Below are 25,053 nucleotides of genomic sequence, written 5' to 3' on the forward strand. Positions count from 1 at the left end.
ACAAGATATATATTGTAAAGAGTTTGGATCCCCAATGTTCAATCTTCAGACAGAGAGAGAGAGAGGTGCAAATATTATTATTATTATTATATGACATCTCCAGGGAATCCAAAGACTCATCGAGGGAGGGTACCTATCCACAACTCTCCGTCTCCACCACTCTATCCACCAACTACAACTACTTTCATCATCTATACCAACGCCATCTGCTGCTGACCACCACTACTAGTATTTTCACAGACAATCACAAACATCCATGCTCACGGCGAGATTCGAACCTGCAACCTTTTGGCTGAGAGCAGATATGCTAACCACTTGATCAACCAGGCCGGCATAGAAGAGCAAAAGTGTATCCAAGCTGAGGAAGGGACCATAAGACTTGATTGAAGTTTGAGTGGAAAGCAATTTTTTTATGAATTTAGTCCTTTCTGAATTGTATTTTTTTTATTCATTTTTTTTTAATACAGATATTGCAGTATAGGCTGAGTTATTACAAAGCTTGGAGTTTATGAATGAGCCATTTGAGAAATTAATTTTTATCTTGGACTGCTTTGGAAACTTGTTAGAGAATTATAGGGTCTTATATATTACATAAATAAAAACTAAATATTTTTATTTATGTTAAATAATTACAAATATTACATAAATTTATTTTATTGTCTGTATATTATTATTAACTGCTATTAATATGGCTTATGGTATTACAAAACAAACCTCTACTGGTTTTCTCCTTAATACAATAAAATTTTCTGCTCTCATCATCATAAAACGCATAAACTTATGACAAAGTATCCTTTCTATCTCATCTGCTTGCTTCACAGCAATGCTGATACGGAGGGAATTGACTGAACCTTCAATTAGTACTTTCTCCTTTTCATTACGACTTATTACAACTGGAGTAAGAAGCAATTCTCTACTACTTCTGAAAAATGAGCAAAATAAACAAACAAAAATTACAGTCTTTATGTCATTCAAATAATAAGTTGCATTTATATAGTCAATTTATAAATATCATGTGTCATTTCATGTGAAATCAAATTTTCAATTTAGAAAACATTAAACTTTCAATTCTGGTTAAAATTAGAAGGAATGTTTATAACAGTAAACTCTCTTAACTGGCTATCCAGTTAAACTACTTTTACCAAGAAATTATGACACGATAATTTGCAACCAATTTTTATACACTAACATACCAAAAGTCATGGAATATCAAGTTCTCCCAATGAAGAAGTAGAGGAATTTTTGAGTCACCAGAGAAGGCAGCTGACAAAAAGAAAATGGAAAAACTAGTCTATACAGCAGAGTAGGAAACCAATCCCAGGGCATATAGAATTGTTTTGGAAAAATTTATAGAAAGGAGTAAGGTCAATAATAATGGTAAGTACCTACTGGATTTTTGTTCAGGATATGGACTAGTCATTATTAATATGACTATGCTCCAACATAAAGATGTGCACAATCTATGTTATTGTCAATAATATTGTCATGCTAGTTCAGGATACATGTATGTATATGTGTATTTAATGCAATGGATTTACTCAGCTATACTGACATAATTGAAGAAATTTAATGACTAGAAGCTAAGACATACCAAAAGATGCCAAATAAGAAAAACTATTTTAAAAGCACAACTAGTTATGTCTTCTTAGAAGACTTCATCGAGCATAACATGAACAGAGAAATAGAGAAAATATACATTACAAGACAACAACAGCTATAAATTATCAGGGCAACTCATATATATATATATATATATATATATATATATATATATATATATATACGAGTTGCCCTGACCTGAAGTTATTTCAGGTGAAAACAAACCTTGTTTGCTTACACTTGGATAAAGGATTAAACCAAGAATATGATTTCTTGGCATCTTTAATTTATATTAACAGCTATAAATTAAGTTGCAAATGTACTGCTGATATCTGAAGGCATTCTGGATGCCACAGTATTGTTGGGCACGTTCACGCAGGCATGATCTCATGTAAGCCAAAGTTGAATAGCTGAAGCTTGATGATCAGATAGGCAATAGCTAACGTCAGTATTAAGATGGACTGAATTGAGGATTAGATCAAGCTCATCATAGCATCTAAAAACGTTTTCTGATTTGTTCAAGATCATTGGATGAGTGACAGAATCTTCATCGTTAGAGTGGGCAGAATTAAGAACATCATTCGATAGTGCACTGCTCTAGTTAGACATGTGTGATGTCTCTCATGCAATGTCATGTTTTTCTTTGCATTAGTGTGTAAGAGGTAGATATGGCTTTGTGTGCTACTCCAAAGCTAAGAGTGCTATTTCTAAAAGATCAGATCTTTCTACAATTTTTGCAGTTCAAAAAGATATTCTATGCTCCACAAGCTAAGAACAGCAGAGAATCACCATATTATTGGTGGTGTATGGAGGAGCAGAGTCCAGGATGAGGCAGCTGACCAGTGGTGTGCCTCAAGGCTCTGTGCTTGGGTCATTGTTGTTTAATTTGTACATAAATGACATAGGAAATGGCTTAAAGAGAGATATTCAGTTATTTGCTGATGATGCAAAGTTGGGTAGTGCAATAAAAAATCAAGCTGATGTTGAGAGTTTGCAGGATGATTTAAATAAGCTGGTAAAATGGGCAAAAGGAAATGGATGTCAGTTCAATTTGAAAAAGTGGAAAGTTATGCATTTTGGGATTAAAAGATTACCAGCTGTGTACTACATTGATGGAACAGTACTCCAAGAGATTGATGAGGCTAGGGACTTAGGGGTGTTGGTAGACAGGGAGATGAAGTTCAAGGGACACATTGCTAAGGTGTCCAAGATTGCACACACGATTACTTGGTTATTGAGAAATACACTAAAATCCCGAAATAAAGAGGTTATTCCCCTTTATAGAGCATTGATACTTCCACATTTGGATTAATGTGCTCAGGTCTGGTCACATGGATTCCTTGGAGATGAGGAGGTTGTGGAAAGGGTTCAGAGGAGAGTGACTAAGTTGGTGAGTGATGTAAAAAATGCTCCCTACATTGATGGATTGCAGAGGTTGGTTGATTGGTGGAGAAGAGGGGATATGATAGAATCATTTAAATTACAAAAAGGTTTTTATAAGATTGATGCAGGGGAAATGTTTCAGCTGTATGATAGTGATGGAAGAACAAGAGGTCATCCCTGGAATTTAAGGAAAAGTGTGGTTAACAAGGGTGTGAGAACGAGGTTTTTTTGCCTGGAGGATGGTGAATGAGTGGAATGCATTGCCTGCCTCAGCTGTGAGTTCTTCGTCTGTAAATGAATTCAAGAACAGATATGATAGATAGTTTTGTTAGTTTGGATCTCCTGTGATGAGTCTACTGACTCCATGGAGATACCCGTAATAATAATAATTATTATCACCCCCAAAATTCTGAACCTAACTTAATCTTAAAAGTTGGCTGTGACCAGAGCTAATCTAAAGTTGTCTAGCCACTTAGGAAAATAACAAAGAAAAGGTTAGTAAAAGAAGTGTTTGATAGCAAGAAAAAGACCCAAAATATAAATGACTGATGAAGTTATAAATACACCCGCTGTCCAAAAAGAAACCAAACTTTTCGAAATAGAAAAAACTAGTGGTGCCACCTGTTGTATCTTTTTGTTGTCGAAAGCAGCTGCCTTCCTTAGTGTTGTGTCAACTGTTTATGACATTTGTTTCATTAGAAGCTGAGTTATAGTGCCAAGAGTGACAGTGTGTTTTGACAAACAGTCGGAAAATTAGTTTTAAACACAGAGCTGCGATTGGCTTTTGTGTTAAAAGGCTTCAAAAAGCATAAGGTGATGAATGCTTATCCCATACTCAAGTTTACGCATGGTTTAAGTGATTTCAAAGTGGTCGTGAGATGCTTGAGGACGAAGAAAAGCCAGGCCATTCAAAAACTGGACTAAGCGAAATTAACATCCAAAAAGTGCATGATTTCATCAAAGAAAACCTAAAATCGTCCATGAGATTGATTGAAGATGAATTGGGGATTCCAAAATGAACTGTGCACAACATTTTGACCAAGAGTTTGGGCCTTCGCAAATTGAATTTGCGATGTTTCCCCCACAAGTTGACTGACGACCAAAAAATGTATTGAATTGAACACTGCAAGGGCCCCCATTAAAACCGCTCGAAGGACTCAGACTTCCTTGAAACGATCGTTACTGGTGACAAAACGTGGTGTTTTGTGTATGAGCCCAAAACAAATGCCAGAGTACTGAGTGGAGGCCACCAGAAGAGGGGCATCCAAAAAAAAAGTAGCTTGGAGAAGTCAAAAGTAAAGACAATGCTGATTTGTTTCTACGATTCCAAGGGCATTATTCCAAAGAATTCGTTCCGCCTGGCCAAACAGTCAATGGCGAGTTTTATCTCAAAGTTTTGAAGCGAATGATAGCGAGAATTTGTCGTGTACTCTTGGCACTATAACTCGGCTTCTAATGAATGCCAACAGTTAACACAACACTAATGAAGGTTGCCGCTTTCGACAACAAAAAGATACAACAGGTGGCGCCACTAGTTTCTTCTATTTTCGAAAAGTTCAGTTTCTTTTTGGACAGAGGATGTATATTAGAAGAATAAAATATAAGACCTGACAATATTAGATCCCTAACAAATAAAAGATTAATTAAGAGGAAAATTGATGATAGGAAGCTAGCTATAATGTGTACGTAATCATGTAATACTATCACAGTATCCCCCTTTGAAAATATACAGTCATACCTCGACTTATGCTATCCCGACTTACGTGGTTTCATATATGTACGTATTCCCGTCCCACTTCACGCCCCACTACTAGTCATATCTTTCGGGGGCTGGCCACATTCGCCAGTGTCGCACATGCTGTGAACAAGTACTGACGTGTTTCACACAGTCTGCATTCATACACGATTTTTATAGTCTACAAACCTTGCGATTGTTTAATGTTATGTTCTTGATAAAAATTTTATCACATAAAAAATAATAATGTCATCCAAAAGAAGCAAGTCCAATTCTTCTACAGCTAGCAAGAAAAGAAAAACATTGATTATGGAAACAAAACTCAACATTATTAAGGATTTTGAAGGAGGAATGAAAATTCGTGAGCTAGCAAAGAAGTTCGATCTACAGGAATCCACAGTAAGAACAATCATAAAAGAAAGGTTTACAGATTTTGGAGGACATAGATTCTAACGAGGAACGAATTGTAGCCAGAAGGTAAGGAATAAAAAAATCATTAGCTTGGTATGAAGAATTTTGCGTGACAAGAAAAAGACATTATGCTGTCAAACGAATCTATTAGATTTTATGAAACCATCAACATAACTTTCTTTTTTTTATGTACGAAAAACTACAATTATGATTATATTTCTTAAAAAATATAGGTGTTTTTGTAAACCTTTGGTCCCAATTGTATGTTTGTATATATAAATTACATGCAAAATTATACCCCCGAGTTACGCGAATCAACTTATGTGCTTTTGTTGGTCCCACCTACTGCATAACTTCGGGGTTTTACTGTATATATATATATATATATATATATATATATATATCAGGAATTAGATGAGGTTTTTTTTTTCTTTTTCTTCTCACCCCCTAGAATTTAATATGTTAGGTAGCAGTAGAACTATACAATTAGATACAGTAGAGTTATGACCATCAGTTTTAAAACTATGTTATACAATTTGACCTGGAGAATAAAATAAATATATGTGCACTGTATCACGGAAATTATAATAAAGCTACTCAGGTATGCCATTCATGTATATGCAAGCATGTGTTTACACACACAGGTTGGAAAAAATAATGGAAATAAAATACTAAGATATTTGGGAATAGAATCTGTGTTGGCTATGATGAAAAAACTTGTGGCACTCAATGTTCTTTTTTTTTACACTCTGTAGTTCTCATGAAAGTGCATTAGTGATTATACCAAGTGATAATTCATGTTAAAAAAATCAGAAAACGGACACCTGTCCAACTCGGAAGGAGGACTTAGCTGAAGCATCAGTGACAAAAACTGCCACATTATTAAGTGTATTGAGATCAACAGTTTCTAAGGTTATGTCAGCATACACAGATCATTGCAAGACAGCATCATTAAAGAGAAACAGTGGGTGAAAATCAAAAATGACAGAAAGAGATAATTAGACATTGAGAAGGATTGTTTCAAAAAATCACAGAACTACTGCAGCACAGGTAACAGCAGAACTGAATATTCATCTTGTAGAACCTGTTTCCAAAAAAAAAAAACTGTCTAACATGAGATTCATAAATTTAATATTCACAGTAGAGCTGCAATTGTTAAACTTCTGATTACTGAAAAGAATGCTCAGATGCATAAAGGATGGTGTCACAAGTGCCAAACTTGGACACCAGAAAATTGGAAACATGATATGGTCAGATATGTCAACCTTCATGCTGTTTTCTACATCACGGTGAATTTAAGTTTGGAGATTACTCAGAGAAGCCTACAATCCAGAATGTGTAGTTCTAACATTAAAACATGGGGGTGGTTCTATGATGTTCTGGGCAGCAATATTCCGCCAGTCCTATTATTACTCTTTGTGTCAGAATTACTGCAAGCGATTTGGACATTTTGGGTAATCAAGTGTTTCTCATGATCCAAATGTTATTTCCAAACAACAATGTCCCCATTCACACAGCTTGGACTATACAGTTGTGATTTAAACAGCATGAAGGTGAACTTCAACATCTTTCCTGGCCAGCACAATCACTAGATTTGAACATTATTGAACCACTCTGATCAGTTTTGGAGCTAGAATAAGAAATAGATTCCAACCTCTAATGTCTTTAAAACAACCTTGAAGATGTTCAAGAAGAAGAATGGTGCAAAATCCTAGCAGAAACTATTCAAAACTTATTTGAGTCCATTTCGTGAGGAATTTAGGCTGTACTGAAGGCAAAAGGTGGTCGAATACTATATTAATAAAGAAATATGTATGAATAACAAGTGTTTCCATTATTTTGTCTGACTCTTGTATATATATATATATATATATAGCATCATACATTCTTGTATATGTGAGCATGTGTTTATACACACACACACACCCTCATGAGCTAAAACATTATGACCACCTACCTAGTAGCAAATTGGGACTCCTTTGGCTGAGATAACCCCCCTGACTAGTGGAGTCAATGTCTTAGCACTGACTCACTAGACCATGGAATGTGTCCTGAGGGTATTCTTTATCAACCAGCAGATATAGTCCACATGAACCCCCAAATGTTCAATGGGAATCAAATCAGGAGAATTAGTCAAGATGGTTTTTCTTACTTCTAATTTTTTTAGGGAATGGCAATGTAAACTATATTAATAATATAGTTGACATTGCCATTTCCTAAAAAAATTAGAAGTACAGTTACACCCCGAGCTACGTAAATAATACATTCTATAAACCTTTACATAACTCGAATTTGTAAATTACATACATACAATAAAATGTTCAATGGCTACTCATACCGCTTCTTACATTAATTTTTTTGCCATTAATCAGATATTTTCCATTTTTAATATTTTTCATTTTTGGGGCAATTAAAAAAATCAATTATAAAAAAATTTATCAATTGTATTTGAATAATATATATTCTGTAAATATGGAAAATACATAATATAAAAACAAACTGAAATATTCACTTTTCAAATAAAAAATGTCTTGTGATGGCTAAGTTGGCTGTTCTCCATCTCTGATATCGGGCCCAGCCTCTTCTTGGTAATAATTGTGCCCTTCAACACTACTATGCACCTTTCGTACTTTCAACAATGCAAACTTTATCCTTCACAATTGTACTCACTGTCGAAATAGGTCAATTTATTTCCCGAACTATTGATAAAATTTTCCCACCTTCATACATATGAATTATTTTCAACTTTTCTTCTAAAGTAATTGCAGACCTTTGTTTTTTAGATTTATTACCAGCGCATTTGGTTTTGGACAAGATGAAAAAAGTGGCCAGATGTGTGAAGCAAGAAGAAAAGATACCTCCTCTTAGTATGTTACAAAAATAACAATATCCTTACTTTTCTTGAATCCCATGTACTGGAATAAAACAGAACACAGCAAATTATATATTCAAGGGAATGCATGCTAAATTCCTTGGTGGCCTGGTTGGCTAAATGGTTAGCATACCTGCTCTCTCCAACCAAAAAAAAAAAAAAAAAAAAAAAAAGGCTGCAAGTTCAAATCGCATCATGGGCATAGGTGTTTGTGAATATCTTCAGATGAAAGATGAATTTCACCACTTCACTTATTGGAGGCCTGAAATCGCTGGAAAAAGTTCCTTGTCTGGTCTCTACAGCAGTTTCTGGAGTATGTAAATATAAATTTTAAATACAAAAAAAATATATATAAAATTGATAAAAAAAAATGGGGAAGAAATCGTTAGCTCACCCACAGTATAAAATACACTATACACCCTCTGTCCAAAAAGAAATCGAACTTTTTGAAACTAGTGGCGCCACCTGTTGTATCTTTTTGTTGTCGAAAGCAGCAACCTTCGTTAGTGTTGTGTCAACTGTTTATGACATTTGTTTCATTAGAAGCAAAGTTATAGTGCCAAGAATGACAGTGTGTGTTTGATGAACGGTGGGAAAATGAGTTTCAAACAGAGAGCTGCGATTGACTTTTGTGTTAAACTTGGTAAACGTTTTACTGAAATGCATCAAATGCTTCAAAAAGCATATGGTGATGAATGTTTATCCCATACTCAAGTTCACGAGTGGTTTAAGTGATTTCAAAGTGGTCGTGAGACACTTGAGGACAATGAAAAGCTGTTCCATCCAAAAACTGAACCGAGTGAAGTTAAAATCCAAAAAGTGTGTGATTTCATCAAAGAAAACCCAAAATTGTCCGTGAGATTGATTGAAGATGAATTGGAGATTCCAAAATCAACTGTGCACAACATTTTGATCAAGAGTTTGGGCCTTCGTAAATTGAATTTGCGATTTGTTTCCCCACCGACCAAAAAATGTATCGAATTGAACACTGCAAGGACCTCATTAAAACCACTCGTAAGGACCCAAACTTCCTTGAAACAATTGCCTAATTTAGCACCCTGTGACTTCTTTTTCTTCCCCCGACTTCATTTGCTGATAAAAGGAAAGCAATACGACACCATTGAAAACGTTCAAGCGGCAGTAACCATGACCCTCAACAGTATCCCAAAAACTGATGTAAAAACTCATTTAATGAATTAATCGACTGTGCCAAACACTGTATCGATGCTGAGGGAGAGTATATTGATTGAAATAAATGATTTGAATAATTATAATTGGCCTGTGTTTTATTTTCTATCAAAAGTTCAGTTTCTTTTTGGATAGAGGGTTTAGGTTAGCAAATAATCTTTAGTGGGTGGGAGCAACATAAAAAAAATGACTGCAGTTGTACACCATTTAGGAAATAGGTGTGTGATTTAAACTACCACATCAGTCATTATGCAGTCCATGCAACATTAAGCAAACATTCAAAACTAAGACTGCAAAATTATCGAAAAGGTGAAGCAAGTGCTACAATGGATTATGCATTTCTTCTAACACATCAGTAGATTCATTCAACCAGAAGTTCAGGACATCCACAGTGGAAGAAGTTTGAACTCCATAACCTCGGTTTTCACCAAGTATTGCAATGTACAACATACACAGTATGTCCATTAAGTAATGAGATTGATTTTTTTTACAGAACAGTCCTTTGAATAAAAGTAACAAAATGTGTTTATAGTTTTGACCACTAGAGTGCTGTGATTGCAGGTGCAACTTTCAAGTCAGGTGATGCAGCAGTTTTTGTGTGGTAACTGTTGAACTAATAGTGTGTGAGCGGAGAGTGTCAGAAGTTGTGTCATGGAGCAAAGAGCTGTGATATAAATTAGGAAAAACTGCTACAGAAGTTTATGTTGATGACTGTCTGAGCTGTGCAGAGATGATCATCGACAGCAGAACTTCTCCCCGCAAAGAAAGTCAGGTTGCAAAAATCGTGTGTCAAGACGATAGTCTTTTTCTTTTTTTTTGACATTGCTGGAATTATCCAAGCAAATTTGTTAATGAGGGCACTATAGTGAACACTCAGTATTATTTAGGAGTAATGCAATGTCTTTATGCCCGTATGCAACGTATTAGGAAAGAACTGTTCCACAACAACAATTGGTTGCTATTGCATGACAAACACACCCGAGCACTGTGCATTGCCTGTGATGCAGTTTCTGGCTTTCAAAACCGATCTGTGTGAATTGAACATCCCCTATTTGCTAGCTTTAGCTCCTGCAACTTTTCCACTTCCCAAACAAAGATGAGGCGAGCCTTGAAAGGGTGGCCTTCAGCGACATTGAGGACATCCAACGTGTGACCCCCCGACACTGAAGGAGGTTCCCATTCAGGACTTTCCATGCCTTCAAACACCTGTACAAGATGTAAAACGTTACGTGGAGTTGGAGGGAGATCATTTTGAATCTGTGTAATTTACAATTCCAAATATAGCTCTCTGTTTTGATATAATAATTGTTGTCTCATTACTTAATGGGCACACTGTGTATACATATGATTTTTTTACAATGGTGCAGTTGACAACAGGATTAGAATAAAATTGCTAAGATAATTCAAAGAAATAATTAAGAAGACTGAGTTATCAAACATAATTTTAGTTTATAAAATAAAATATTATGATAAACTGACAAATCTATTATACAGTTTCAGGACTGATGAAATTAATTTTGAGCACGTTGAGAGAACACTTTTCTTTCAGTTTAGAAATGGTTTGAAATCTGAACCGAAAAGGGCTGTTTATAAACCTGGTGCTATTAGTATTGAAAAAGGATTGCAAGCTGTTCAAATGAAAGAATAGTTAATTCAAAGTCTGAGTAACCTAATTCACCAAGGTCTGTTCAAGTTATTGAAGACATGAATAACTCTTAAACTAATGAAGAAAACTGACTAAATCAGAAAGGTTTCCTCAGACTATGCTTAATAATAAAATTTCATAGAAAAATATTTTTAATGAACAGGTTGAAAAGCTTAAAAATGCTCTAGAAAAAAAAAACGATAATGGTCTAGCTTTTACTAAAACAGAAGATGAAATTTCAAATTCTATTCTGAATATTTAGTCTCACTTCTTTATATACTTATATACAATAAAGAATCAAAAGTTTAAAGGTAAAGGATCATTTGCAGGAAGAAATTAAGGTGAAAGAAAAAAAAAATGTACATGTTATTAGATGTTTAGGAAAAGAAATACATTGCTAGGAATTGCCCCACAAATTTATCTAGAATCACTAAGTCATTTATAAAGGCCTATTCTTTGAAAAACTACTGTTCACGTTGTACCAGATATGGGTAAGAAACCTTTTTTTTTTAGAGTTTTGTTAGCTCTCCTAGTAAGACTAAGTATCCTAGATGAATCCCAGTCCTGAAAATACTTCAGGCGAAAACTTTGTTTGTTTACACTTGGATAAAGGATTAAACCAAGTATTAATATCTTGGTATCTTTAATTTATAGTATAACCAAGTGGAAAAAGTTTCAACAACCAGCTATCTCTAATCCAGAGTATTATAATAATAAGGTGTGACACCTTTTGGTAACTCGTATATGAAAATATGACTTCTGCATTACTTCAACCTTGGTATCACCTCTGGGTCTGGCTCCCACAGATGAAACCTCAATAAAGGTTGAAACCGGTCTGGGTAGTGATCACAAGAATCTGTGAAAAGAGCAACAATGTTAGATAACTGTGTTAATGATGGGAATGATTATGAAGAGAGAACGATTCTGTTTTCATCCATTTCTGACCTATCAAGCATGTATAATGATTTCTGCATAAGTAAGGAACCAGATAAGAACAGAGATCTGCAATTTGTTGAACTATGTCATGCAGGCCACAGACAAGTGTATACAAAAGAGTATACAAGTAATTTATTTATGTCTGTACACGAATGCTAGGAGTATCAGAAACAAAGTAGAGTTTGTTGCCTTTGTTAATATATTGGGATCTCATATTATAGGCATTAGTGATACCCAGCTATCAGAAACAGATGTACTAACTGGGATAGAGTGCAAAGGGGTACAGTATTTTTAGGAAGGACAGATAGGAGAGGAGGGGCATGCTGCTAATGATATTAGATGACCTGAATCCAGTCAGAGTTGAGACGTATGACTGCAATACTAGTAACAGTTTTTTTATGTGGCAGTGAGTTTGAAGCCATCTGATGTGAAGTGGAGTCTAACAAAATTAAATACATACTGTAGTCCCTCCCCTTATCCATGGGTTCGCTTTCCATAGTTTCAGTTACCCAAGGTCAAATCCAGTTTAAAAATATTCAATGAAAAATTCCAGAAATAAACAATTCATAAGTTTTAAATTGCATGCCGTTCTGAATAGTCTGATGAAATCTCACACTGTCCTGTCAAGGATGTAAATCCCTTTGTCCAGTGCATCCACACTGTACAGTATACGCTACATACCCATTAGTCACATGGTAGCCATCTCCGTTATCAGATCAACTATCACAGCGCTTGTGTTCAAGTAACCTTTATTTTACTTAATAATGACCCCAAAGCACAAGAATGCTGACAATTTGGATATGCCAAAGAGAAGCAGTAAAGTGCTTCCTTTAAGTGAAAGGTGGAAGTTCTCGACTTCATAAGGAAACAAAACAAACATATGATGAGGTTGCTAAGATTCCATTCATATAAACTTTTATTACAGTATATTGTTACAACTGTTCAATTTTATTCTTACTTATTGTTGTTAATCGCTTACTGGGTCTAATTTATAAATTAAACTTTATCATAAGTACATATGTATAGGGAAAAAAACCAGTATATATAGGGTTTGGTACTATCTGCGGTTTCAGGTATCCACTGGAGGTCTTGGCACGTACCCCCCCCCCATGGATCGGGGGGGGGGGGATACTGTGACAACCTCATGGATCAGCTGCTGGCGACAAAGAAATGCATCACCAAATAAATACGATAGGTGCAAGAAGAGTAATCATAATGAGGGACTTTAATTATCTGAACATTGATTGGGTAACTATGAAATTGCATGAGAAGAATGAAACTGAATTTATTTAGCTGTTACAAGACAATTTCCTCAAGCAGCATGTGACAGAAGGAACTTGTGGACAAAGGGTGTTAGATCAGATTATAGTGTCAGACGAGGTTTCAGTTAAAGATGTAACTATTCTGACTCCGGTTGGTGACAATAATCATGCGGTACTCGCCTGTTAAGTGGCTAACTTTATGAATGTTCCGTTCAGAAAAGGTTACATGATGAACTACAAAGCAGGGAAATTATGACCACCTGACAGATATGCTAGGTTCTGTAACATGGCATCAGTTATAGGATAGGTAGGATTGACAGTGTATGGGAAGTGTTTATAAAATACTTAAATGATGTGATATCAGAATGTGTCCCTAGAGTTCAAAGAATAAATAGAGTATCCTTTCTTTCGTGCTTACACGGTGATCAGAATACATTATAAAAAAAAATTATGGAGACAACTACCGTATCAGAATAAAACTTTAGTTTAATATAAACCAAAATGAACATTCGACATTCCTATCTTCATATCAAGATCATCATCTGGAGCATACACATATATACAAAGAAACAAGCTGCACTACAATCTACATGGTTTGCTAAAGTTACTGACCAACCATTACAACAATTATTGGTCTGACCTCTGGTGAGAAAAAAACTACATCAAAGCTAGAGTCCTATTATTATTATGTTGCTCTCCAGCCCAATTTAATTTTGTAACCTAATAGATAATAATAATAGGACTCTAGCTTTGATGTAGTAAAGGTTTTTGTTTTCTCACCAGAGGTGATGATGACCTTGATATGAAGGTCGAAACATAGAGTGTTCATTTTGGATTATATTAAACTAAAGTTTTTTATAATAAATAGAGTAGAATTGAAATGTATGTATAATCTAATTAAGCAAGAGATTCATAAGAAAAAGATCATGTGGAAAGAATATCATATGCATAAGGATGATGTCAGTTATGATAATTATAAGCAGCAGGCCAAAACTATATGGTAAGTTAAAGATAACCTAAAAGAATTCTATCGTTATGCTGCAAGTAAAAGAAAGAATGAATTTGAAAGAATAACTCTACTGAATTACAGGACAATAAATTACCTAAATTAATTAAAGCAATAAAAAGTCTATACAGAGAAACAAAAATTCGCATTTGAAGATGGAACATTATCAGAACCAATAACTATAAATAAAGGAGTAAGACGAGGTTGCGGTTTATCCCCAAATCCTATTCAACACTTATATAAACAGAATCCTAAAAGAATGGAAAACAACTGTCCAAGATAGAATTAAACTAACAAATAATAAACAGCTAAATACAATACTTTATGCAGATGATCAAGTACTAATTTCAAATTCAGAAGATAAACTCCAAATTGCAACAACTATCTAAATGAAATAGCAAAAAAATTTTAAATGAAAATATCTGAAACAAAAACAAAAGATATGGTAATATGTGGAAACACCATTCAAAATGTCAAAATTATGCTTAATAATAAAATAATAGAACAAGTTACGGAATTCAAATACTTCATCATCATCAAATTCCTGACATGCACCCTCAAGGGGTGTACAGGATATGATAGTACTACATGAAAAATTTACATCATTACAAACTTCACATCTACAATTTTCCTCCAAATCAGTCTGTTACTTGTCAAGACTCCAACATTATCAGATCTTATATTTCTATCATCTAAGGCACTTTGTACCATGTCAATCCACCTATATCTTGGTCTACTGCTGAGTCGTTTTCCTGCCAACCTGGCAGAGAATACTTGTTTTGCTAATCTTTCCTCGCCCATTCTGTTTAAGTGACCATACCACCTGAGATTAGCTCCGCTAACACATTCCTGGATGCTGACAATGTCAAGTTCTTTCCTAATATCCTCGGTTTTAATATGATATTGCCATTGATGCCATCTGTTCACGCTTCTAATCTTTCTCAGAACTCTCATATCTGCAGTCTCTAGTCTTTGGTCAAGTGTTTTACTTCTGACCCAGCTCTCAGATCAATAAGTTAAAACTGGTGTGAACACTGTCTTGTATACAGCTAATTTAGTGTTCTGACTAATTTCTCTCTTATTCCATATGAATTTATTCAATTGACTTCCTACCATACCAGCATTGTTGATTCTGTTGTTCTATTTCCATATTTAATTTACCAAATCTTCACTAAAAATCATGCCTAAGTAGCTGAAATGTTTTACTTGTTCCACAGATTCCCCGTTCACAACACAGTTGGCATTTTCAACAATTCTACCTATTTTCATTGTCTTTGTCTTTTTAATGCTCACCTTTCATACCATATCTATTACAAAAGTTATTCAATTTAGTCAGGGAATCTTGCAAACTTGTAGCGGATTTATTTAGAAGTATAACATCGTCTGCATAAAGCAATGAGCTGACATTAACATCTCCAATTTGATATCAGGTTTAATACCGCTTTCCGTCATAATGTGATTCATATAGATAATGAATAACAGAGGGGATAACGTACATCCTTGTCTCACACCAGATTTAACATTAAACCATCTTCTTGTACTTCCTTCAATTCTAACTGCTGACTTACAACTCAAATAAAGACTAAGTATTGCTTGATATAATGCCCCATTGATACCATATAACGGTAGCGTATTGAATAGCTTCTCTCTTGGCACCTTATCATATGCCTTTTCCAGATTGACAAAACTTAAATACAGATCTTTGTTATATTCAAATGCTTTCTCAACTATTTGTTGTCGTGAAGTGAAGATCTGATCCTGAAAGTCTCTATTTGGCTTGAATCCAGCTTGTTCTTCGCCAAGCTTTTCTTTCACAATTCTTCTCAACCGTTTCTCAAGTATGCTTACATAGATTTTTATTTTTTTTTATTTTTTAGATCTTGCCAGGAACATTCAGTAGGGAAATACCTCTGTAATTATCACATTCAGTTTTATTTCCCTTTTTATATATGGGTACTATTAGAGCTCTACTCCAATCATCAGGAATTCGTCCCTCTGTCCAGGCATTCTGAACTATGCAGTGCAGCCACTGTAAGACTTTTATACCACCATACTTCAGCATTTCTGGTCGAATATCATCTACTCCTGCTGCCTTTCCACATTTCAAGACTTTGATGGCTTTTTCTACTTCAAGTATGGATATGTATTCCTGACTGTATGCCTGGTCACTGTTTTTTTACCACTGTGCTGTCATCACTGCTTGTTTCATTTAGCAGTTTTTCAAAGTAATTACTCCATACTTCAAGGATATGTTTTTCTTCTGTTTTCATGTAATCTTTATCATCTCTAACTCCTTTTACAGCACTCTTTCCTTCATTTTAAAGCTTCTTCAACAACCTCCAGAATATCTTACCACCTTCTTGATATTTATTTTCTATGTTCTTGCCAAAATCCTCCCATGACTTTTGTTTAGCTAGTTTTACACAGTGTTTAGCTTTCTTACATTTGTTTCTGTATTCTCTAAGAGCACAAGCTGACTTATTTGCCAGGAACTTTTGATATGCTTTCTTCTTTTCCTTTGCTGCCTCTTTAACTTCCTGTGTTCACCATGGAGTTCTGATTTTTCTATCCTTGCAGACAACCTCACCACATGCCTCTCTGGCGGCAGAATCAATCAAGGTTTTCTTCAAGGTTTGCCACTGAATCTTCAAGCTATGATTCTTGCTCTCAAACTGCTTCATTTTTTCTTCAATAATCTTTGTGTATTTTAGTCTACAGTTCACATCTGAGAGTTGCTCGACTTTTATTTGCTTTAAGACTTTCTTATATGTTATTCTTTTCAATATGAAATTCAATTTTATCCTGCTCAAGACTAAATAGTGATCGCTTCCAATTTCAAATCCTCTGTATACTCTGGTGTCCTGCACCAGGGAAAAACATCACTATCAACAATAACATAGTCAATGAGACTTTTCTTATTCCTTGCCTCTTCTCTCCATGTGAATTTTTGCACATTTTTATGTTGGAACATGGTGTTAGTAATAACCAGTCCATGACCTGAGCAGAAATCCAACAGGTATTTGCCATTATTATTGGCTTTGCTCTTTTCTCCAAATTTTCCCAAAATAAATATTTTTGTATGTCTGACAATCATTTCCTACTCTGCTATTTAGATCCCCAACAAGGACCAACTTTTCCTTTTTCATTGTGTCAGTTGCTTTTTATAAAGCATCAAAAAATTCCTCCACTTCTACCTTAGTAGAACCTTCTGTGAGACCATAGGCACAAATAAGTCTCACTATCCAATTTCCCATTCTGATATTTGCCCACATCACTCTACTTGAGACTGCCTGCCATTCAAGAAGATTAGCCTTGTGTTTTTATTATTATTATTATTATTATTGTTCCAGGCAACTCCAAGGAGTCGACAGACTCATCGAGGGAGGCCCTAACATCATGTCAAGAACAACTATTCGACATTCGCACAGTATCTATCATACCTTGCCTTGAACTCATTCACGGTCGTAGCACCCACAACAGACTCTGGAAGCTTATTCCACTCATTCCCCACTCTCCAAGTAAAAAACCTAGCTCTAACACCTTTGTCAACCACGCTCTTGCCCAGCTTCCATGGATGTCCCCTAGTCCTCCCACCACCAGTCATATTTTCAAAAATATCTTCTGGATCAATCTTATAGAAACCCTTCAGTAATTTGAATGTCTGAATCATATCACCCCTCCTTCGCCTATCGACCAATTTCTGCAACCCACAAATCTTCAACCTATTCTCATAAGGTTCATTCCACAGACCTGCTATCATCTTGGTCACTTGTCTCTGGATCCTCTCCACTTCCTCCCCATCACGAAGAAACCCTGGTGCGCATAACTGGGCACAGTAGTCCAGATGGGGTCTTATCAAGGCTCGATACAGAGGAACAACAACTTGTTTGTCTCTGCATTTTAAAGTATTTTTCAGAAGCCAAGTGATTTGGTGAGCTGTTTTAGTCACTTTTGCAATGTGCCCCCTAAACTTCAATTCCCTATCCACCAACACTCCCATATCCCTGGCCTCATCAATCTTCTGGAGTACGGTTCCACCAATGCGATATACTGCTGCTATTCTCTTCACCCCAAAATGCATAACCTTACACTTTGCCACATTAAATTGACATCCATTTTTCCTAGTCCAGTCCTCCAAACTATCCAAATCATCCTGTAAAATTTTGACATCCTGTGCACTCATAATTGCTCTACCCAACTTTGCATCATCAGCAAACAAGTGAACACTTCCTCTCAAATCCTTTCCTATATCATTGATGAACAAATTGAAAAGCAGTGGTCCAAGAACAGAGCCCTGCAGCACTCCACTAGTCACAAGCTGTCTTTTAGACTCCACTCCTGAATAAACCACTTTCTGGTATCTCTCCTTCAACCACCCTCCTATCCATCTCACCAACCCTATATCTATCCCCATCTGCTCCAGTTTACTGATTAGGGTTCCATGTGGTATCCTATCAAAAGCCTTGGCAAGGTCCAGTAGTATAATAATAAAATTAGTTTAATCCTTTATCCAAGTGTGAGCAAACAAAGTTTTCGCCTGAAAGTATCTTCAGGACTGGGGTAAGGTGGTAGACCACCAGGGCAACTCGTTGCAAAGGTGGAGCAAGCTACCAACACTCCTATCTCAGTATCTCCTATAATGCAAAACACATCTCCTTGCGGATATGTCTAATGTTATGCATTAAGAGAAGGGCCACTACCGACTTGCGCAAACTTTGTTTGCTCACACTTGGATAAAGGATTAAACTAATTTTATTATACTCTAACCAAGTGAAAAATAAACTTTCAAAATCCCTTTATATAATTAAAAGAAACACACGTAGTAACCACAGTGAAACTTATTTAATTGTAAATATTTCATCCTAAGTATCTTAGGACATCATCAGTACAGTGGTTTAAAATAATGATACGAATAACATATGTATGTATGTTATTCCTATTATTATTTTAAACCACTGTACTGATTATGTCCTAAGATACTTAGGATGAAATATTTACAATTAAATAATTTTCACTGTGGTTAATGTGTGTGTTTCTTTTAATTACGATCGCAACACAGGTTTCGTTATTTAAAAAAAAAAAAATCCCTTTATATATGCGGCAAGAGTTGTAATTAACGCACCTTTAAATGTACCAAAATTCCACCAAATACAACATTATCGATACAACCCACGGACATGGGTGTCATGGCAACTTTCAAAGCCTATTTTCTTAAAAAGAAATTCTCAAAGGCAGTAGAAACAATAATGAAAGAAAATGAAGTTTTTCTCATTAAACACGCAATTGAAACATTCATGACTCATGGCAACAAGTGTCTTCTAACTGCATGAAGGCTGTTTGGAAAAACCTTTTGCCAGAATGTGCTAATGACTTAGGTGGTTTTCAAAATCCTGTGAACAACGTGGTTAAAGAAATCGTTGCAATTGGAAGACTTTGGTTCTGATGGTGTTGTTGAAGATGTTAAAGAATTATTGGATTCAAATTCAAAACATTTCAGTGACAACAATCTTCTTGAAATTGAACAACAATGCGCATATGAAGACAACAAACAAATGGAATGTGAAGATGAGGTTCCAAAGGAGATAACCAAACTGGATGGAATATTTTGCAGTTTAGAATCACTTAAGCAGCAAGTAATGGATATGCATCCAGATGTTAATCAAAGAATGCTTGTTTGCCGAGGTTGAGAGAGTTTTTGCTTATTATCTTAGAATTTATTCTGATAGGAAAAAAACTAAAACTGTAATTTTCTTTCTTGACTACTTGTGTAAGAAACTATAACACATTTTAGGAATGTTAGTTAAGTAGGTAATATTTATTACCCTACTAGTTTCACCGATTTTTGCTATCAGCATCTTCAGGGATACAATTGGTAAGCGATATGAAGGTAACAGACTAGGTTTTAACTGACAGTTCTAATTCATACAAAATTAGTACAGTGTGAGACGATGCGTGTGTTTCAGAAACATGATTTATTTGTTGCGAGACATGGAATGACTATTACGTTGAATGACAAACTGGTCTGTAGACTTGATAAGAAAGCTAAAATCCATGCACCCGTTGACTCCAAGATTGTAGGTGTTCCTAAAATATATAAAGAAGGTACACCATTACGTCCAATAGTTGATGGAATCTATTCTCCAACTTACCAACTGTCTAAATATCTAGCCAAGATTCTACAACAACAACACATTCACAACTCGGATACTTATATCAAAAACTCACAACATTTTATTGAAAAATTAAAAAACATCCCTATCTCTGAAGATGATATACTAGCAACCCTTGACGTCACATCTCTGTTTACAAACATTCCAGTTGTAGAAGTCATCAACATCTTAGACAACTTGTTCCCAAGAAACATCACTACGTTGTTCAATCATTGTTTAACTTCGAACTATTTCGGTTGGCAAAAAACCGTCTACAAACAACTTACCGAATTAGCCATGGGTAGCCCCCTCTCTCCTTCTTGTGCTGACTTATTCATGGAAGACCTAGAAGATAAAATCTTATCTCAAAAAACCTAAAACTTGGTACAGATATGTAGATGACATCTTTATCATTTGGAATCAGACAAAAGAAGAACTAATGGATTATCTCAACCAAATCAATAGTTTCCACCATACCATCAAATTCACATTAGAAATTGAAAAAGATGAAAAACTTCCATTCCTAGACATCCTAATAAAGAAACAAACCAATAACAGTATCAACCTGTCTGTGTATAGAAAACTTACGAATACTGGATGTTACCTCCATTTCAACTCGTCACATCATATATCCCAGAAACTTAGCATTATCCATATGCTTAAGAAAAGAGCTATCCAGTACACCACCGATCAAGATGACTTACAAGAAGAATTAACTACAATATCCAGAGCGCTATCCTTAAATGGTTATCCAAAAAGACTCTGCAACAAGATTCTCTTTTCGGATATACCACAAAGACAACGTGATGACACCCAATACATCAGTACTATAACTATTCCATTTGTCAGCAGCATTTCCAAAAAAATTAGCTATCCTTCTAAAACCACACAATATTAGAGTAGCATTCAATCCAGTCAATACTACTCAGGAAATTTTTAAGATCACTGAAAGACTCTCACCATTCTTCAAGTAGTCTGGAGTATATAATATACCTTGTTTCTTGGTGTTAATTACATTGGTCAGACTTCTAGACACTTCGAAACAAGACAGAAGGAGCACACAGGCTATGTTAGAAACAACAGACAAGATATCTCAGGCCTTTCTTCCCACTTTGCCTCCACCAACCATCTTATTGAGTGGGATAAGAGTCATATGCCCTATATAGAAGAGAACTACCATTCCAGAACCTTCAAGGAGGCTGCTATGGTAGCCGTTCAACAGGAAACATAAATAAGAATCACAGTCTAATCCTACCGGAAATTTGGAAAACTTTAATTAGATCACCAAACATCAAAGAAATGAACTTTCACGCCAATTTCATTATGTCCTGCAACAAATAAATCCTGTTCCCGAGACACGCGCATTGTCTCACACTGTACTAATTTTGTATGAATTAGAACTGTCAGTTAAAACCTAGTCTGTTACCTTCATATCGCTTACCAATTGTATCCCTGATGATGCCAATAGCAAAAATCGATGAAACTAGTAGGGTAATAAATATTACCTACTGCTCTTGATAACTTTTTTGATAAAAAAATTGCAATAACTAACGTAGGTACAAGCATTTACACTGCATTCATTTTTTATCTTTCCTAAAAGAGTACCATATAAAACGAATTATTAATACAGTAACCAATCATGGATGAATTGTAATTTTTACCATTGATTATTATATTTGATTAATGTGATTTTAATATACGCGGTAACATCGAGGGATTAATTAATCGCATTAATCAAGGGATACCTGTAGTCTTCTTTCAGTAACAATAATGTCCTATTTTTAACATTACAATTGTTATTTAAGATTTAGAATTCTGGATTATCTACAGTCCTGTTTATAGTTAACTCTTAGAGAGAAAGGTTCCATGGGTAGGATATGTGCCTTCCACATCGGAAATTAAAAGAGTTATTTTAATTTTAATTAAAAGAGTTATAAATATAACACGGCTGTAAAGTCCATAATTTCTAAAATGAAATGTTTTGTTTAATAAGATTACCTTCCAAAGGAATTTTCTTTTGAGTGCAATGTTCTATCCAAATCATTAAAGATTTCTCCATTTTTTCCATTAGAATATCGCGTACGAGCAATGCGCTTTGCACTTACCCAGCAATAAAACTTTCTCGGATTTTATGTTCATTTTGCTCAAATTGTTGATTCATATAAATTCAAAATCCCTGCAATAATTCCTAGTTTTTCTCTATTTTCCAACCAATCAAAGATTTTAATTTTTTCTTCAAGAAAAATGAATTTTCTTTTCAATGTTGTTTTTTTTTCCCTTTTGTTGCAGTTTTAGTGACCATTACTATAAAAATAATTTTTTACATAAAAAAAGCATTACATATTAATTATGTAACTCACTAAAAAATAAAGTGCTCAGCTTGAGATTAGCACACTTATGATTTTTAATGGGCTTTCCTAGCAGAAAACTCTTCATTTTCAAAGACAAATTTCAATAATAAACACTTTATATGCTAAACAACTGACGTGCATGCGTGCCAAAGGGTATTTCCACTAATATAAATTCTCTACTTATAACTACATGCACAATAATAAACACTTTATACGATAAACAATTGACTCTACAAACAGGAATAATGGTTGCCAAGTCACTGAAGCAGTGATCATGCCTATAGAATGGTTACTAAAACTGCAACAACAACGACAACAAAAAACAAAAAAAAAAAAATGCATGTTTGCTAAAGAGTATTTCACCTAATATAAATTCGATGCTTATGACTATATGTGCAATACAGGTAGACAAATATTTAATGAAGATAAAATTTTATTTTTAAGTCGCACGGTGAAAAAGATATGAAAAGATAAAGGGTTACTACAGTTTGTAGACCGTGTTATATCGAAACCGCGTTATACAAGGGTTACCTGTACTTCATGAGGAAGGCTGTTCCAGAGGACAGAGGCAGATGGAATAAAATAGGAAGAGGAGAAATAGGTTTGGTGTGTTTGCAGTTGCATAGTAAAGAGGTGTTGGGATGCTGCTGGTCTTGTATTAACAGGCACAATAGGAATAATGGTTGCCAAGTCACTGAAGCAGTGATCATGCCTTTAGAATAGACAAATGCTGAAACACCACCTCTGTGAGACAGAGGGTGGAATGAATCTGTAAGAGAGGGAGGGGAGGGTCATCTATGAGCCTAATTGCTTGCCTCTGGACAGCATCAAGGATTTTGAGGAAAGTTTTAGGTGCACCACTCCAAACACGTGAGCAGTATTCTAAGCAGGGCATATTTGAGATTGTATGTATATAGTTAAGAATTGGTTGGGTGTAAAACAGCATCCTGAATGAAAAAGTGTCCAGTTTTTTGGATGCTGAGTAGACTATCAATGTGATGTGTTTATTCCAGGAGAGACTGGAGGTAACCATTGGTTCAAGTAAAGAGATCCAATCTTGTCTGGTGATTTGTATTAGTGTATTACTGAGGGTAAGGGTAGGGAGCTGAGATCGCTTTTGAGGGGTTAGGGACTTTGTGGCAAAAAAAAATCGTGAAGTGTGTAGTTTGGGCATTGGAGATGGATAGTAGTAGATGCAGCTGTAATTTTGATTTCTGTCAGAAATAAGATGTCTGGTCTAGAAAACTGTAAGTGATCGTGAATGCCATTTCTGTTTGTGTTAATGCCATGGATGTGAAAGTGATTTTTTAGTATAGAGATCCTGACTTGGCTTGTATGTTGAGACTAAATGTTACCAGACTTTCTTGAGAGAATTAGTTTATAAGGAAGACTTACTTTTGTTGCAGTGTCACTGTCATGGTTTGTAAGAGTCTCCATAAGTTCAATCATGATTAGATGGAATGATATCATGGGAATGTGAAGTAAGAGAAGATACTCTTGGACATGACACCCATACAGAGAGCAACCAGTCTCCATGCCATGAATTAGCCTTAACAGTGCCCTCTTCCCCATACACACACACACATACCACTACTCGGACTCACTCTCTACCTGGTAGTACATACGCACAACCTGGAGAGGGAGTCTAAACAATGCAATTGTGCACAAATTGAGTGGGAAGTCTCCTGACTGGCTGCCAGTCTACAGCACCACCATTTAAACTGATGTATCATCAGAAATGGAGGAGGCTATGGATCTTTGAATATGTTTGTAATGGCCTTTGATGTTGAAAGTTTATTTTTCACTTGGTTAGAGTATAATAAATTTAGTTTAATCCTTTATCCAAGTGTGAGCAAACAAAGTTTGCGCCTGAAAGTATCTTCAGGACTGGGGTAAGGTGATACAACACCAGGGCAACTCGTTGCAAAGGTGGAGCAAGCTACCTGGTAGCTTGCTCCACCTTTGCAACGAGTTGCCCTGGTGTTGTATCACCTTACCCCAGTCCTGAAGATACTTTCAGGCGCAAACTTTGTTTGCTCACACTTGGATAAAGGATTAAACTAAATTTATTATGTAATGGCCTTGAAGGGTGCATGGAGAAGAGGAAGGCACAGAAACCAGAATTTCTGTTCTGGAGACCAAACATGGTATATGCCACCTCAGACCTCCAATAAGCCAGGCAATGAAGGAAATTACCACCTACTAGGCCATCTACTACCTATTTGGCATAAACACAGCTTGTTCTTCTCCTTTCTCGTTTCAAGTATGCTTGCACAAATCTCATCTAGAACACTCAGTGAAATTCTTTTGTAATTCTTATATTCACTCTTATTCCCCTTTTGAAAGATAGGAACTATGAGAGCCCTACTCCAATCATCGGGAATTCAACCTTCTGACTAATCTTTTTGAATTATGTAATACACCCACTAAAAACTTTTATATCTCCATTCATAACAGTATTATACCAAACAAACTAAATTATAAAAAGCTCTTTATTAACTGGCTTATATTTCACT

General features: G+C 35.4%; 1 protein-coding gene across 1 annotated transcript in view; it reads right to left on the minus strand.

The window, feature by feature from the left end:
- The window catches only part of Arpc4 (Actin-related protein 2/3 complex, subunit 4), a 78,754-nt gene that overhangs the window by 42,848 nt on the left and 10,853 nt on the right, over nt 1–25,053 (minus strand). Inside the window, exon 3 of the mRNA XM_090392562.1 lies at nt 715–922. Coding sequence (XP_090248688.1) covers nt 715–922 — 208 coding nt within the window. The remainder of the gene's footprint in view (nt 1–714; nt 923–25,053) is intronic.

Source organism: Typopeltis vanoorti, chromosome 5, assembly GCF_054136105.1.
Source record: "Typopeltis vanoorti isolate ZY-2024b chromosome 5, IOZ_Tvanoo_1.0, whole genome shotgun sequence".
Lineage (NCBI taxonomy): Eukaryota > Metazoa > Arthropoda > Arachnida > Uropygi > Thelyphonidae > Typopeltis > Typopeltis vanoorti.